The sequence below is a fragment of the Macaca nemestrina genome, chromosome 7 (genome assembly GCF_043159975.1).
Source record: "Macaca nemestrina isolate mMacNem1 chromosome 7, mMacNem.hap1, whole genome shotgun sequence".
Lineage (NCBI taxonomy): Eukaryota > Metazoa > Chordata > Mammalia > Primates > Cercopithecidae > Macaca > Macaca nemestrina.
Window position 1 is genome coordinate 170734958 of NC_092131.1, and position 18411 is coordinate 170753368.

The 18411-nt window shown below is 38.1% G+C and overlaps 1 protein-coding gene across 13 annotated transcripts in view; it reads right to left on the reverse strand.

Annotated features, from left to right (window-relative positions):
• Window positions 1-18411, reverse strand: part of LOC105497535 (tight junction protein 1) — a 364046-nt gene that overhangs the window by 32387 nt on the left and 313248 nt on the right. For all 13 annotated transcript variants that reach the window (XM_071067225.1, XM_071067227.1, XM_071067223.1 and 10 more), the window contains 3 exons: window positions 7205-7344; window positions 5881-5986; window positions 2048-2198 (listed from right to left, as the gene is read on the reverse strand). In XM_071067225.1, coding sequence (XP_070923326.1) covers window positions 2048-2198; window positions 5881-5986; window positions 7205-7344 — 397 coding nt within the window. The remainder of the gene's footprint in view (window positions 1-2047; window positions 2199-5880; window positions 5987-7204; window positions 7345-18411) is intronic.

Below are 18411 nucleotides of genomic sequence, written 5' to 3' on the forward strand. Positions count from 1 at the left end.
AAAAAAAGCCAAAAAGCCCACAAACAAAAAAAATCTGACATGCACCACTTTTATGATACAAAACAAAACTGAACTATTAAGAAACATTTTTTAGCCAGGCGCAGTGACTCATGTCTGTAATCCCAGCACTCTGGGAGGCCAAAGTAGGTGGATCGCTTGAACCCAGGAGTTTGAGACCAGTCTAGGCCATGTGGTGAAACCCTGTCTCCACAAAAAATACAAAAATTTGCCAGGTGTGGTGGTGAATGCCTGTGGTCCCAGCTACTCAGGAGGCTGAGGGGAAGAACGTTTGAGCCCAGGTGTTTAAGGCTGCAGTGAGCCATGATCACACCGCTGCATTCCAGTCTGGGTGACAGTGAGGCACTGTCTTAAGAAAAAAAAAAAAAAAAAGACACATTTAAAAAATGTATGCCCTGATTATTTCAAAACAGGATTAAGAGGTAGGTAAGAAAATAGGTCTCTTTAATTTCCTTGGTATAGTGAACATTATTATACATGTTGTATTTAAATGTTTTTGACATAACTTGATTGACAACTATGTAAACATCTTCAGAAAGAATCACCATATCAGATCAGATGGAAATAGGTCTGAAGTCACGATGATGCCTTGACTTTTTGACATGCTAAGTTTGAAGGGAAAAAGAGGAGGATTTAATGAGCAAAGGACAGGGCTCAGGAAATCGCTCAGAGTGAAAAGATTTTGATCGTGAGCTGCTCACTTGAGCAACCAAACCCAAGAAAGAGGCAGTATAGCAAGAGAAGCAGAGAATAACCAACATTCCCCAAGTTTTAAAAGTATCAGTAAAGAAGGCAGGAAAAGAATAAAAAAATTAGAGTATCAGAATGGCAGTATTATGGAATCTGAGGAAGAAAGTACTTCAAAAAAGATTAAGACAGTCAAAACGCTGCTAAAAAATAAAGGAAAATGAGGCTTGAGGATGACATTAGCTCAGCCATGGTTTATTGAAAACTGAGCTTCAGTAGTGGTGAAGGTGGAAGCCAGGCTGTAAAACTATATGACCACAACGACTGACAAGAAAACAGGCAAGGACCTCAACCACATCCTTCAACAAGTTCAACAGCAAAACAGGACAAAGAGGACAGTGGAAGACAGATGAAGAACCACGGGAGACAGAAAGAGAAGAAAGTGAACAAAGCTACAAGATTCTGCAGCAGACAGGGGGCTGAATCCAGGACACTGGCAAGAGGCAGGCTGAATACAGAGAGACCAGAACAGAGAGGCCACGGTAAAGACTTTGTGGTGGAGAAGCAGAATAAATACAGGAGCTTACAACGGACAGATACCTTCTGATTAAAATGGGACATAGTTTAATCTAGCAAATCAAATGGAGGTTTGGATATTTTAAAAAGAAACAGGAGACAGATGAAGATGGTACTATGTCACTAGATGACACTGTTTATGGGGAAGGAAGGAAGGACTCTATAGACTCTCTTGATAATCTGCATCTAACCTGGGCTTTGCTGATTTGTGTAACAGATCCTGTCTCTTGTGGAGCATGAAGTTTCAAAGCCAGGCAGCTTACACATCTGCCTTTAAGGTGAATTCCATCTCCCTGTGCCTGAGCCATTATCTGGGGTTAAGAAGGTCCCAGAGGCTGTGCGGACTGCTTCAAGATGACTCACATGGGAGTGGAACACCGGATGTTGCTTGCTGGCAAGTTGTGGCCCATGGCAGAGTCTTGCCAGTCTGAACGTTTAGTTGAACTTCCAAAGACTACCTGGTAGATATTATCATCGGGATATAAGACTTATTTTCTTCTATTTCTGTGAACACTAGTGGTAGAAATGAAATGTCATATTCTTTACTAACACATAATATAGCAGTAAACAAGAGCAAGATACAAGAATAGGAAGTGAGAAGTTACGCATAAGGTAGACCTGATGGATTCTGACTTGAAAGTTTAATTGGCTTAATGGAGACTGCATACAGATTACAATCTAATTACAGTAGTAAGCTTGTTGTTTGATACCTTTTTCTGGTGATCCAAGTACTTTCTAACCCATGTAAGTTGCAATACTGACGTACCCTGAGAATTTGATCACCTTCCTCTAAGCCTTCCTTGGCTGCAGGGCTATCTTCTAGAACGCCAGCTACAAATATTCCAACATCATTTCCACCAGCCAGTCGCAATCCCACACTATCTCCTTTTCTGAATTTTACCAATTTCATGCTGGGTCTGTTAAAACAGATATTCATTTGAAACAGTTAAGAAGAGCTTAAAACATTATAGCAAACACTAGAGTGAAAACTACATTCAAAATTTAATAAAGAAACATCATTTCTAAAATTTCTCACACACCATTGATTTACTAAGTAAAATTTAGTGTTAGAATTCAAACCAGACTTAATAACACTATTTTCTGATTAACAAAGTTTTGGAATATTCAAATTTAATATGCAAGTATTATTTTACATAACTAATTTATAAAATTACTTTGTAAAACAATGTTCTCTCAACTCTCAAAGAGTCTTGGGAATACACAGTACATTCCCAATGGCTAAAAACATCTTCCATTTTTTCTACCCCAAATCATACATCATTTCTATTAAATAACTGAAAAGTCAAATTTTTAAAAATAAAGGTAGAAATTGAACTATAAATTGGCTAATTTTCCTGACACGATGGGTCAAAATAAGGCTCCAAGCATTGTGATTTCTACATGCAATAGATAGTGATTTTTTAAAAAAACTTTGCAGTTGGTGGACTCTTTCAGTAGTTGACAGTAGTTAACTTACTTGGCTGCCCCTCTGAGTTTTACAATACAAATCATATAGTCATTCAGCCTTTCTAGATTAGCCCCACATCCAATCTCTGTCCCTTTCTAGTTCTCAGAATGGAAAAAAAATAATGCATACACACCCACCTCTAGCATCAGTGTAGTGTTGAAACCTTGTGACACTCCTCAAAACAAATACTAAAAGATGCCTTATAAGAATTGACTGGACAGAAACAGACTGTAATTAAAAATTACCCACAATATTTCCTTTCTAGGTATTCATAAGTACTCCCACATTCCTAGCCAAGAAAATACACTATTTTACCTATTCTGACAAGACGTGTAGAAAAAAATCCCTATAGTCTTTATTATGTAATAACCAAATTGTTAGAAACTAACAGATAACAACAAAAAAACACAAGTCAAATAAATGAATGAATGTGCTGAGGAAGGAGAGATTTCTAGTCTCTTTAAGCCAACTAAAGAGACCATCTTAACTTTCAGAACTTACTATTTATTCACTTCTGATTGGGTGACCTGACCTGGAACTAACATCAACTTGTCATAACAGTAAGAGCCTGAGAATCAGATGAGGTCTCTCACTGGCTGGTGGCATCCTTGATCCCTCCATGAAACTATTTACCAGCTTTACTACAAATGGTCCAAGTCCCTTGGTTGTAGTGGTATCCTAGCCAGGTCAAAAGCATTCTCATAGATTCCTCTCCTAAACCCACTGTACTGAAAGCTCTTTAAACATTTCCTCGAAGTCCTTAAGACTCCAGGTCTAATTGGGTGCGGTAGCTCAAGCTATAATCCCAGCACTTTGGGAGACTGAGGCAGGAGAACTGCTTGAGCCTAGGAGTTTGTTACCAGCCCTGATCAACACAGCAAGATCCTGTCTCTACTAGAAAACAAAACAAAACAAAAAAAACAAAAAAAAAAATTAGCTGGGTTTCGTGGCTCGTTGCCTGTAGTCCTAGCTACTTCGAAGGCTGAGGTGGGAGGATTCCTCGAGCCTAGGAGTTTGAGGTTACGGTGAACAATGATCGCACCATTATACTCTAGCCTGGGTGACAGAGTGAGGCCCTCTTTAAAACAAAACAAAACAAAAACAAAAACAAAGACTATAGGTCTTTGGAAATCCTCTTCTAACCCTGACCAATCTAATGTGCTTCAGAAAGTAAAAAAACTGAGCACAGTATCCACCCTTTAGTAAAACCTGGCTTCTGAAAACCACTGTTAGAAGACAACTTTAGGCCAAATCTCACCAACAGTGTCATGTGCCTTCGATGACTGACATTTTATACTTTGTCCTGCCTGCATTATATTAACTGCTTGCAATAGCAAAACAGACTCACTAACTTCTGCATCAAATCCATTCATTGGCTTTAAATGAAAAACCAAACCTTTCCTGGCACAGCTACTAATCCTGCCCACATCCACAAATCCTCTTTGGTATTTGTTCTCCCAGGGAAGGAGGTCTCTGGAATTTTTCTTTCTTTCTTTCTTTCTTTTTTTTTTTTGAGATGGAGTCCTGCTCTGTCACCCAGGCTGGAGGGCAGTGGCGCCATCTTGGCTCACTGCCAGCTCCACCTCCTGGGTTCATGCAATTCTCCTTCCTCAGCCTCCTGAGTAGCTGGGAATACAGGCGCATGCCACCATGAGCGGCTAATTTTTGTATTTTTAGTAGAGACGGGGTTTCACCGTGTTAGCCAGGATGGTTTCGATCTCCTGACCTCGTGATCCAACCGCCTTGGCCTCCCAAAGTGCTGGGATTACAGGCGTGAGCCACCGCGCCCGGCCCGTCTCTGGAATCTTATCATTACGGTTTCCTAAACCTTAAACACTTATGCAAATTTTCAACAATTCCCAAGAAAGGAAAAAGAAGGGGACTACCTATGCCTTCACAATTTATAAAAGGTTCAATTATCAGTCACCTAATATTAAAATTGTACAATTTTAAACTTGTAAAAGCCCCATCTCTTTCAGAAACTACTTCTATCTACCTAGCTGGGTCTAAGACAACCACTCAATTTTCTTTAGCAATGAAAATATGAGTGTCAGGGGTCCAGATCCAACCCATTTGAGGAAATCTGCCAAATTTCAATTATTCACATCATGTCCCCTTTACCGGCGCCAATAAAAAACTAATTCGGGCTGGGCATGGCGGCTCACATCTGTAATCCCAGCACTTCGGGAAGCTGAGGTTGGTGGACTGCTTGAGCCCAGGAGTTTTAGACCAGTCTGGGCAACATGGTGAAACCTCATCTCTACTAAAAATACAAAAATTAGCTAGGTATGGTGGTATGGGTCCTTTCGTCCCAGCTACTCAGGAGGCTGAGGTGGGAGGACTGTTTGAGCCCGAGAGGCAGAGGTTGCAGTGAGCCGAGATCGTACCACAGCACTCCAGCCTGGGAGACAGAGCAAGACCCTGTTAAAAAAAAAACAACAAAACTAACCAAACAAACAAAATACTAATTTGATGATCATGATGGTTTGAAATTTGTTTACAAATTTACATCTCAATTCTACCAAGTATAAAATGTAAAGTAATGAAAGGTGTTAAGACAGCAAAAACTTACTTTTGAGTTGCTAACTACCCTAGAACAGGTTCTCAAACAATCTCAACCATGATTCTGCCCCCAAGGAAACATCTGGCAATGTCCAGAGAGAATTCTAATTGTCACAATTAGGGAACTGCTATTGGCATCTAGCGGCCAGGAATGTTGCTAAACATGCCACAATACACAGGACAGCCCCTCACAATAAACGCTTACCTGGCCCAAAATGCCACTAGTGCTGAGATTGAGAAACACAATTTTTTTTTTTTTAATGCTCCATTGGAAAGCTGTGGAAATTCTGATGTCTGAATAGAAATTTTTTTTTTCTAATTCCTAACTTAAAAACTAGGCAGGAGACAGTGGTGAGGAAGAATGCATCCAAAAATTTCCTCTGTTGTCTAATTTCTAACTGACTATCATATATAAGTAGCAGAATGTTAAATAAAAAAAACTAATCATAGTATTAGGTGGTATGTACTATTTTAAAAAATATATGCAATATGGTTTACAATTAAATTCCTACTCTAAATAATGCCTAACAATGAACAAAGAAAACAATACAACTTTAAAATTGTATTACCGAAGGATCCCATCTTCATGAGTTGAATTAGGTAGGACACCATCTGATGGGCTGACAGGTAAATCCACATCTGGTTGCCCAACCTGGGCATACACAGGCTTTGGTTCTAAGGAAAAAAAAATTGGGTAGGACTCACTTTAGAAAAACATGGAATAATAATGCAAGCAACCAGGCAATATATGATTCGTAAGTTCAGAGAACCTGATGAGGAACATATCTACCACATGTATTAGAGTACATTTTATGGTATAATTCTGAAGTCTTTATAACAAGTAGGTATGTTACACAGTCACCTGTGTTTTCCATAGTTCCAGCAATCAGAATTTGAAAAATCTATTCTTTAGGAACGAATAACAAAAATAGATGAGAAGAGAGAATTCCTCCATTTCCCCGTTAAGACTACCCAAGTAGCTACCTTTCCTCATTATGCTAATTTGGTTTTCAATAACCATATTTCTGCCACTAAGCAAGCAGAGCAAGAAAGATGATTTGAGAGAAGGAAGTGAAAGACATCAGAAACAGAATCTCCAGGCCTCCCAGGCAGCCGATCTTAGCACCTGCTGATTGTTCTGTTCTGTCTGCACAGACAGCCTGAAAACGATTCTTGGGTTGGACACAGCGGCTTGCGCCTGTAATCCCAACACTCTAGGAAGCCGAGGTGAGAGGACTGTTTGAGGCCAGGAGTTGGAGACCAACCTGGACAACAAAGCAAGATTCCATCTCTCCCAAAAAAACACCCCACAAAGAAACCAGAAAACCCAAAAGAGCCAGGTGTGATGGTGCACACCTGTAGCAGGGAGGATCAGGTGGAAAGACAGCTGGAGCCCAGGAATTTTGAGGTTATAGTGAGCTAATCACACCACTGCACTCCAGCTGGGTGACAGAGTGAGATTGTCTCAAAAAAAAAAAAAAAAAAAAAAAAAAAAAAAAAAACAAACAAACAAAAAACCATAAATAAATAAAGGTATAATCAATAAGATGTTTATGAAAACACTTTCGAAAAAGCAAAATAACTTTTTTTTTTAACTTTTTGAAGCCAATCTCATATTTCTCTTTAAAGAGCAGTGTTGGAAAACAACTTTCTTAATTGCAAGAAGTTGTTAACGATAAACATTTTCCATCTAGAAAGTAAAGGATAACATTCATGAAAGGCTACTGATTTGTGCCAACCTGCTACCCATAAGGAAAACGCTGGAAGTCATATGCAGACAAATTCACACATGAGGACAATAATAATTGCATCTTTAAAATCTTCTGTAAATCCTAACAATTACTTTACTCTAATGGCAAACATTTCTTGAGCTTAGTGTTTTGTTATGCTCACCTGGAAGAGAAGGTGTTTGTTTCTCGTTTCTTTCAACTGTAACTTCTTCCACTGTTTTAGGTGTGTGATCATCAGCATGCTTTACAGGAGTTGAGACAGCCCCAGGCTTAGAAATTCTCTCTTCATCTCTACTCCGGAGACTATATGTCATTAAAATAAAAAATCAAGAGCATAAGAATGATTCTGGAAAGCATCTGTAAGAGAACAGTATAAGAAGAGGCAATGCAACTTCAAAAACAATGACAACCTGCTCTAACAGATACCAAAATATTACAAAAACCTAGTAATTAAAACTAGAATAGCATTACCACAGGAAAACCACATAGATTAATGTAATAAAATCAAAAATGAAGACATACATCTATAATAGCAAAATTTATTATAAAAGTAGCATTCCAAAACTGTTGGAGAAGAAACACAACATTTAATAAATGGTGTTGGGACAACTGTCCACAAATGTAGAAAAATTAAATCCCTATGACAAAAATAAACTGATTTCAGATGAAATCAAGTCCTAAAAAAAGAGTTTAAACATTCACATAATCAACAGGAGCCTTTTAAAGTAAGACTCAATGAAGCCACAGTATATTAACAAAAGTGATTACATAAAAATAAAGTACGTGCAAATAATTGGGAAAAATATATAATACTGGGCTGAACTAAATGAAATGGGAATTCTTTAGTTCAAACAGCTCAATGTTAACAATTTCACACAGTTTGACCAAATATAAATGCTGACTATGTACTGACCTAAGCAACATACGTAAGAATTTGATACTTAAAAAAAGAAAAGACAGGTATGATGGCTCACGTCTAATTCCAGCACTTTAGGAGGCCAAGGCAAGAGGACCGCTTGAGCCCAGAAGTTTGAGACCAGCTGGGCAACATAGCAAGCTCCATACTCTGTAAAAAAAATTTAAAACTTAGCCAGGCACTGCGGCTTGCTCCTGCAGTCCTAGCTAGTTAAGAGGCTGAGGTGGGAGAACTGCTTGAGCCAAGGAGTTGGAGGCTGAAGTGAGCTATAACAGAGCCACCACACTCCAGCCTAGGCAACAGAGCAAGACTCCGTCTCTTGGAAAAAGAAAAAGAGAACTATAAATCAATCAAGACAACTCAAGAGAGAAATGCAAAAATACAAAGAGGCTTTTCAGCAAAAAGGATGCACAAATACGTAATAAATATGCAAACACATTTAACCTCACTAGGAACTAGGGAAATACAAATTAATTAGAAACTGTATTATCGGCCAGGTGTAGTAGCTCACACCTGTATTCCCAGCACTTTGGGAGGCCGAGGCGGGCAGATCACGAGGTCAAGAGATCAAGACCATCCTGGTCAATAAGGTGAAACTCTGTCTCTACTAAAAATAGAAAAATTAGCCGGGCGTGGTGGCATGCGCCTGTAGTCCCAGATACTCGGGAGGCTGAGGCAGGATAATCTCTTGAACCCGGGAGACAGAGGTTGTAGTGAGCTGAGATCGTGCCACTGCACTCCAGCTTGGCAACAGAGCGAGACTTTGTCTCAAAAAAAAAAGAAATCATATTATCATCCATGAGAACTTTCACGTGATAACATCACTGGTAGGGAAAGATATGGGGAAACAGACATATTCACAAAATGATGGTAAAAGTTTATGACTATTTGAAGGCAAAATGGAAATTATCAAAACAAAAAATGTAACTAGGTCACACCTTGTAATTCCACTTCTATATTTATTCTAGAGAAGTACTAACAAATGTACTCAAGAAAACATTTATAAGAACATTCATTCCAGTATCAGTTTGTGGCAAGAAACAAAATAAAACTAAATATTCATTAATAATTTCCCCAGATAAACAGAAATCATACAGTGTACCAAGACAATATATATTTTAAAAGAAGCCAATAAATGTATCTTTAATAAAAAGATAAATCAAGATCTATAATTTTACAAAGTATCACGTATATATGGTTTTCCAGCTGTAATCTCCCAACCTTGGAAAAACAAAATAATTTGTTTAATTATCCTGGACCACAGAAAAATACAAAAAGCTCTCTAATTCACTTAAAAAAAACCTTTATTTCCAAACATATACAGCAATACAGACAATAGTATCATAAAACCCCATGTACTCATCTTCAACAATTATCAATACTCTGGTCATCAGCATTCCAATCTGAGGCTACCAGAACCTTTAACATCCAAATCTTGACGACAACAGTACAAAGAGAGAAAATAGTATTTTTCATTATGAATAGAGGAAAAAATTCTAAATAAATAAAATACTAGCTAGGAGAATACAGTAGTATATTAGAAGACTATCATCAGCGTTATTTCAAGGGTGCAAGATTAGTTCAACATTAGGAATTTGTTGACACAATTCATTACTGTGCACAAATATTTACAGAAAAAAAGTGTTAATATCAAACAGGCATAAGAAAATTTGCAGTCATTCCTAAACAAAAAATGAAATAAGCAATATAATTATGAAAGAAACTATTTTCTAAAACCAATAGCAAACACCCTATCAAACAGTGAAATGCTGAATGTATTTACACTACTTACACCAAAATCAGTGACAGGACAGTGATACCTGTGAACACTACTGTTATTCACTCTGATTTTGAAGACCCAGGTAATATAATCATGAGCTAATGGTCCCAAAATATTGGAAAAAAAAAAAAAACCAAAAACCTTAATGAATATTAAAGACTACAAAAAATTTTCTGAATTAAGATAATTTTAATTACATTAAAAAAAAACCTTTTGTCAATATCGTCAACGATCAGATGGAAATGAAAAGGAAAAGATAACACCAGTAACAAGAGCATTAAACATTCCAAAACTTTAGACTGGGGGAAGTCTTCGCAAGTAAGATAGAAATTTGGAAGCCATAAAGGTATCTGACATAATTACAAAGTCCCAGTAATATCTGACAAGATTAAAAATTTTTACTTGCATAGTAAAAGATATTATAAAGACTTACATTTGAAACACATCTATATCAGTAATCTGGTACTATCCATTAAAATTTTTAAACGACACAAACACACTCTTTGAAGACTTTAGAAATAAAATGCACCAGCACAGTACATGAAATCAGGTACGAAGGTGCTTACTGCCATGTTTTCGCAGGCAAACACCTAGAAACAAGATATCCATAATATGGAAAGTTTTTAATCAAAAGAATAAACTGGATGTTCACCTTGTATTGTTCAACTGAAATAATTTAGCTGAGTAATAATTCAAAACCTGATCTCTTAATTTTTAAAAGAAAAACCCAAACCCTATATATGATACCAAATGTCAGTATGAGTCTGGAGAATGGCTTAATTCAAGAAGAGTGAGAATTGAGAGTGAACTGGGGGTGAAGTGGAGTTGGTGGATTTGATCTATTTCACTTGTTCTAATAAGCATACATTGTTTGTAAAAGACTATTAAAATTAGGTATAATGAAAGAGAACGATATGTACAGACATGAAAATAACTCTAAAACGGCCGGGCACGGTGGCTCACTCCTATAATCCCAGCACTTTGGGAGGGTGAGGCGGGCAAATCACAAGGTCAGGAGATCGAGACCATCCTGGCTATGCTGAAACCCCATGTCTATTAAAAATACAAAAAATTAGCTGGGTGTGGCGGCATGCACCTGTAGTCCCAGCTGCTGGGGAGGCTAAGGCAGGAGAATGGCGTGAACCCAGGAGGCAGAGCTTGCAGTGAGCCGAGATTGCACCACTGCACTCCAGCCTGGGCGACAGAGCGAGACTCTGTCTCAAAAAATAAATAAATAAATAAACAAACAAATAAAATAATTTCAAAATAAAATGCCAAGTAAGACACACAGATTACAGAATACATACAGCAGGATACCACATAGCTATTTAAAAAGTTATCTCTATAATACAAACAGACATGTTTGCACATGCCCATGTGCAGACAAGCAACAGATACCCAGCAAGCAACAGTGGTTCACCTTGGAGGGAAAAACAGCCAGAATAGTAGCCAAGAGGAATTTTAGAGTTATCTCTACTATTTCAACTTTTACAAAAATTTACTTACGTATTATTTATAAAGATTGAAAAAATATATAAAATTATTTTTAAATAAAGCCTAACTTTAAACAAAAAATTAGGTTTTATAAACGTATATTATTAGCAGTCTCTTTTCAGGAAAAGGTTTCTTTCTATGTTGTCTTCCTGAAGGAGTAAAACGTAAGTACTTTGCAGTTTCTATTTTTGTATTCATTTAACCATTCTGTGGAGGTATATTCTGCTTTTAACTTGGTACATTCTTAATGAGCTGCACTGAAGTAAAACAATCTTTTAGGGGGGAGAAAAAAAGCCAAGATATTTTCTAACTTAAATAAGGATGAGCTACTTTTAAATTGTAAAAGATTGGCCAGTTACATATGCAAATGATGTTTAACAAGAAACATCACTCCTGTAATCCCAGCACTTTGGGAGGCCAAAGTGGGTGGATCACCTGAGGTCCAGAGTTCGAGACCAGCCTAGTCAACATGGTGAAACTCCCCTCTCTACTAAAACTACAAAAATTAGTCGCGTGTGGTGGCACACACATGTAATCCCAGATACTTGGGAGGTTGAAGCACAGAAATCGCTTAAACCTGGGAGGCAGAGGTTGTAGTGAGCCGATATTGCGCCACTGCATTCCAACCTGGGCAAGACAGTGAGACTTTGCCTCAATAAATAAATGAATGAATGAATCAATCAATCAATTACAAAAGATAAAAATTTTTAGCTATTGCTTGTGTAATAAAATACCACAATTAGCTAAGTATAACAAAATTAAGCTCTATCCCCAAATTGTGCTGTGCTCCTCAGATTAAAAGGGCAGTGCAAAATAGTAAATTATCCCTGCATTCTTTGCATTAAAAAATACAAATAATATATTATAAATACAAAATTATTTTTAAAAAGAGAAAAGTGAGAAAATGAGTTAAAAATGAGTATTTTTAAGCATAATGAGTTACCCACAAAATTTTAATAGTTCTACAGATTTCTATTGCTCTGTACAAAGCAGAATTTGTTTAGAAAAGGTAACAATTCCAATTAATTTTCTTTCTTGTAACTGAGCAAAACGCCTAAAACTTAAAATGTGATTAACAGACATTACCACCTTCGTATTTTAACTTACAATATTTTAACTCAGATGCTCTCCTCAATGATAAACAATAGGTTGTCATTGGCTATACATGCAGAGCTCTTGCTTCATATATCACACAAAACTCCTGGGCGTATTTTTATCTTTGGCGAATTTGTAAACCCCATTGCTAATTACCTTTTTGTCCTGTGATATAATCATTATAACTTTAAATGCAATTAGCCTTCGAAAACATTCCACATAAATAGGACTCACACCACTCTGTTCAAGTTTTCATACAATTAATATTTGAAATATTAGCTCTTTTTAGTGCATTTCCATTACCTACCAAAAGATGGAGGCATTATTCAATAATACATAAAGAACTAGAACAGTAGTGTTTAAGAGAATTATAAAATGAGCTGCTTATGTAATCAAAAATTTTATAGAATCCATGTTAAATAAAATATGGTGAAATCAATTTATAAATTTTATTAGCTCAATGTATCTAAAATATTTCATCATCTAAGTTATTAATGAGGTATTTTATATTTTTTGTATACTACGTTTTCCAAATCCAATGTGCATTTCACACTAACAATACATCTCGATTTGGACTGGCCACATTTCAAATGTTCAACAGCCACATGCGGCTAGTGGCTATGGTGCTGGACAACGCAGATCTAGAGTTACAGCACAAAATAAAATAATCAACTTTTCCAAACATAAAAATGTTCTATCACAAGCAAATGTGACTATGAAGTCAAGATACAATCTGAATTTACACATGAAATTAGTCAACAACCAGTGGCAATTACTCAAAGAAATTGGTGAGGTTGTGATAATGAATCATATTTTCCCCAAACCTTCCTCACATAATTTTTTTTTTTTTGAGTCAGGTTCTCAGTGTTGCCCTGGCTGGAGTGCAGTGGTACAATCATACTTTGCTGAGGCCTCAGTCTCCCAGGCTCAAGCAGTCCTCCCACCTCAGCCTGCAAGAGCAGCTGGACCACAGGTACACGCCACCATACCCTGCTAACGTTTTCTGCTTTTCGTAGAGATGGGGTTTCGCTATGTTGCCCAGGCAAGTCTCGAACTTCTGGGTTCAAGTAATCCTCTCACTTTGGCTTCCAAAACTGCTGGGATTACAGGTGCAAGCCACCATGCCCAGCCCTTCCTCACATAATTCTATCCTAATGGCTCTCGATATTTAAGCTTAAAAAAATGTCTGTGGTTTTGTTTTGTTTTTGCTATTATGAGGAAAGCTTTCTATAAAAATAATGTGTTAGGAGTCAGACTCATGTTTATGTATTCTAGCTCCTGGTAGCCTAGAAGGAAACTTTGGGCATTTTAAGGTACCTCAAGACCCTCTTATGGGCACTTTTGCTTTTCCCCAGAAGCGTAAGATGGGTTTCTGGGTTTTTTGTGTTTTTTTTGTATTAACTTGCACGTATTAATCTAAAGGTAATGACCTTGTTATCTAGAGGCTATGAGCTAGTTGAAAGCTCTACACGAGACAGCTGACAGACAAAGATAGACTGGAAAGGAGTCTCTGAGAGAGATTTTATAGCTCCCATGAATGGACTCACTGTAAGCAGAGCCTTCTTTAGGTCTTACCCAATCAAATATGTGACCAGGGTAGCCGATGAATACACAATTAGATTAGCAAGGAGTAACATGATGTTTCAAGTAAAAAACTTCGGTTGTGAAATCGCAGCTGTTTGCAGCCATTTAGTATAGGCAGGGGGCAGGCAGCATGGTCAGTACAGGGTCCTGGGGAGACACTGTAGGACAGAAGGTGCACCCCCTCAGCATGCTCCTGCAGTGCCCAGCATCCTAAAGTACTCAGTGGCCAGCAGCCTGCTCCAGACTCTTTGAAACGGTTCTGTCGTGCGAAGTCTCCCATGAGATACCTCTCCAGCACATGGGAGTACAAATACCATGCAAGTTCGTCTGGTGTCATACCACAGCAAATTCTCGGCCACTCAGTGAGCCACAGTTGTTCCCTTTCCAAGAAGGACAGATCTCAGCCCTGAGGATGGGTAGGTGGGAGCCTCTTCCTTTGGCACTCTATCTCAGCACCAAGGAGAGTAGCTGCTCCTTCTATCTGTGGTTCTTTTTTGTTTTGTTTTTGAGATGGAGTCACGCTCTGTCCCCCAGGCTGGGGTGCAGTGATGCAATCTCAGCTCACTGCAACCTCTGCCTCCTGGGTTCAAGTGATTCTCCTGTCTCAGCCTCCTGAGTAGCTGGGATTACAGGTGCATGCGGCCATGCCCGGCTAATTTTTTGTATTTTAGTAGAGGCAGGGTTTCACTGTGTTGCCCAGGCTGGTCTTGAACTCCTGACTTCAGGCAATCAGCCTGACTGAGCCTCTCAAAGTGTTGGGATTACAGGTGTGAGCCACCGCGCCCAGCCCTATCTGTGGTTCTTAATCTTCAGAGCTCCCTTTAGCTCTTACCAGGCAATCCCTCATTACCCCCGTTGTGTTTAATTTCTTTACATTCAACTTTCTCTGTTCATGAACACTGCTTTCTGTCTCCTGATTTTAAGATATGCCTGGTCGCCATTTCATAGCATTTTCCCTCTTCTAGCTCTCTGAACACCTTTCCAATAAACTTGATGTGCTTTATTTAAAAAATAACCTTAATACAGGAAATAAACGGAGGGCTGAACATTCACTCTAGCAGAATATCCTTTTATAAAGCCAACTCCCCATTACAAATTAAAGACTTATACTACAAAAACGGATTTATACATACTCTTTACAAGTTCAGTAATTGCCTAAGGTAGGCAAGAACACCACAGTTTAGGTGAAAACAAAAGCTAGTTACTAATCCCTTTAAAAGGTATTGGATTATCTCAGCCACAATTAACAATAAAAATATGCTAAGAATTTAAGTTAACTGTATTCCAAAGTTTTTTCCACTGACAGGAAAATTTCAGCCTGGAAGGCTCTATTGCACATAAGACAGAAAAGTGAAGGCACACTCCAGTTTCATACTTAGAATGTTGTAATCACTGCTAATCCTCTAATTTTATATGGAAATACATACACATTGAAGTTCCTCCTTCACAGCAATTAAAAAATTGTCTCTCTCTGCACTGGTACCCAAAGAATTCTGGGGATGAGAAAGCAAGAGATACAGGGCTGGTACTTGGGAACAAAAGGTAAACAAGTTGCCCAGGAAGGCTGAGAAGGCAGGAGAATAATTCCCTTAATTCCACTTTGGCATTTTGCAAGCTAGTTTCTTACAATGTAAATCTGTCCTTTACATGTAATCTACTTTCTAAAACATACATGTGTTCATGAGCACACTTCTGAAAAAATCTGAGTATTTCATTGTGATACGGTTCTTAGGCAATAATTGAGATGTATGTGTTTGTGGAGCTTATTCTACTGTACAAATGCTTCTCATCTTATATATTCATGTATTAATCTAGTCCATCCGCATTAGAAGAAAAACAGATCTGCTGTTCAAAAGTAATTTTCATGGATATGGACAACTTTATTAAGAAACAACTGAGGAAAGCCCAAGAGCACTTTTTTCTCACTTAAAGAATTGTGTTGTTACACCTTCGCTGGTGGTATAACGATTATTCTGTACTTTGACTAATACTTATGAGTAAAATAGCACTTTGTGCAGTTTATTTGGTAGATTTTATACTGGGAAACCAATGTCACAAATCTTATTAGGATTCTCTCAAATAAATAGAAAATTATCTCACATTTTAAAAATCTGCAAATAAGATTTTTTTGTACATTTACTATTTTTATACACATAGACAAGTGGAGCAGTCTGTTTTTAAATTTGCCATTTTTAAATATTGTACTTGTAGAAGAAAACAAGTCTCAGCTGATGGAGTAAATGAAATTTATACTTTTACTTTTTACTTTTATATTACTTATTTTTATTTTTGAGACAGGGCCTTGTTCCTTTGCCTGGGCTAGAGTTCAGTGGCGTGTTCATGACACATTGCAGCCTCAACCTCTTGGGCTCAAGCAGGCGAACCTCCCAGCTCAGCCTCCTGAGTACCCGGGATCACAGATGTGCACGACGACACCCGGCTAAATATACATTTTTTTTCAGACGGAGTCTCACTCTGTTGCCCAGGCTGGAGTGCAGTGGCGTGATCTCGGCTCACTGCCACCTCTGCCTCCCAGGTTCAAGTGATTCTCCTGCCTCAGCCTTCCAAGTAGCTGGGATTATAGGCACACTCCACCACGCCTAGCTAATTTTGGTATTTTTAGTAGCGACTGGGTTTCACCATGTTGGCCAGGCTGATCTTGAACTCCCGACCTCAAGTGGCCTCCCAAAGTGCTGGGATTACAGATGTGAGCCGTCGTGCCTGGCCTACTTTCACTTTTTAAACAGGGGATATATGGTAAATACTGAAGCCTGACTTTCTGCTATTTGATCCATGATCTCCTCTTAAGGGTTAAAATCTAACAGCAATCACTGAATACCCCAGGACTACACTTGGGTTTCCGTTAACTAGAGAAACTTCATCAATTAAAATCTTCCCTCTTCTGGCCCCTCACAAAAGCACACTGAAATGAAACCTCACATTGGAATTTCAATGAAGTAACCTAAAATCCCCGCAAACTGAAAATAACAGTTGGTTCACAAAAGTTCAGGATGTCACTGATTTTCCACTCACTTTGACATGTTAGATAAAACATATTAGCAAAAAAGCATTTAATAATATTTCAAGTAATAAACAATATTAAAAAAAATTTCCATGTTCTAACCAACAAATTTTTTAAAACAGAAAAATTTCACTTCTTGGATCTCCAAATCACCTTCTCCCTTGCTCTTATGATGTAGCCACATGGGCTATACAGCCGCCCTTCCAACAGGTCCAGTTTCCATCTCAGGAGCAGTAGTACATGCTTTGTCTTATTCCAGAACAACCTTCACCTGCCAGGGTCTTTCTTCCCCAGCTCAAAATGATGTGACCTCAGAGAAGCCTTCTTCCCCGAGCCTGTTATCTAATATTGTCCCCTCCTGCTTCACTATTACACTACCCTGATTCTCTTTATAGCATTTAACCACTAATGAAAATTTACTTTTTCATATTTTCAAATTTATGTATTTGCTTTCATCATGTGGATATAAGCTCTATATCCAAATTATGGCAGGGATCTCACCTAAGATTGCTCAGGATATGGCTGGGCGCAGTGGCTCACACCTGTAATCCCACCACTCTGGGAGGCTGAGGCAGAAGGATCACGAGGTCAGGAGATCAAGACTATCCTGGCTAACACGGTGAAACCCCGTCTCTACTAAAAAACACAAAAAATTAGCCAGGTGTGGTGGCGAGTGCCTGTAGTCCCAGCTACTCAGGAGGCTGAGGCAGGAGAATGGTGTGAACCTGGGAGGCAGAGCTTGTAGTGAGCCGAGATCTCGCCACTGCATTCCAGCCTGGGCGACAAAGCAAGACTCCGTCTCAAAAAAAAAAAAAAAAAAAAAAAAAAAAAAAAAAAAAAAAAAAAAAAAAAAAAAAAGGTTGCTCAGGATATTTATCGCCATACACTGGTAACATAAATGTGACATCAGTAAGTATTTGACAAAAGATGAATGAGCAGGATAACATCCACATTACTGGTAAAACCATTCAACCTTCACTACAGAAGGAACATTCACTGTGGTGCCTATTGATCACTCAGAACCAAGGGTCACGATGTAAGGGACAGGAGCCATGGGAAAGAAGTCATCGATTCGTTGATGAACCATTGAGATACTTAATGAATCGTATCTTTCTAACTGGCATCCTTTCTATCTTTCTCAGATGAAAGGGAAACAGAAATAAAAAAACAAAAACAAAGATAAAGGACCTCATGGTGTGCCTAAAAAAGAACGCGCAGTAGTACCAACACCACGTTCACTACCAACAATATATGTAATTCTTTAGAATAAAGCACTTATGAAATTGGATTTATGAAATCTATTTTATTTAGACAAAATACTAACACCAATGATCAGTAAATAAAATCTGAAACTCACCAATCAGGGTATATACCCAAGGAATATAAATCATTCTATCACAAAGACATATGCACACAAATGTTCACTGCAGCACTATTCACAATAGCAAAGACATGGAATCAATGTATATGCCCACCAAT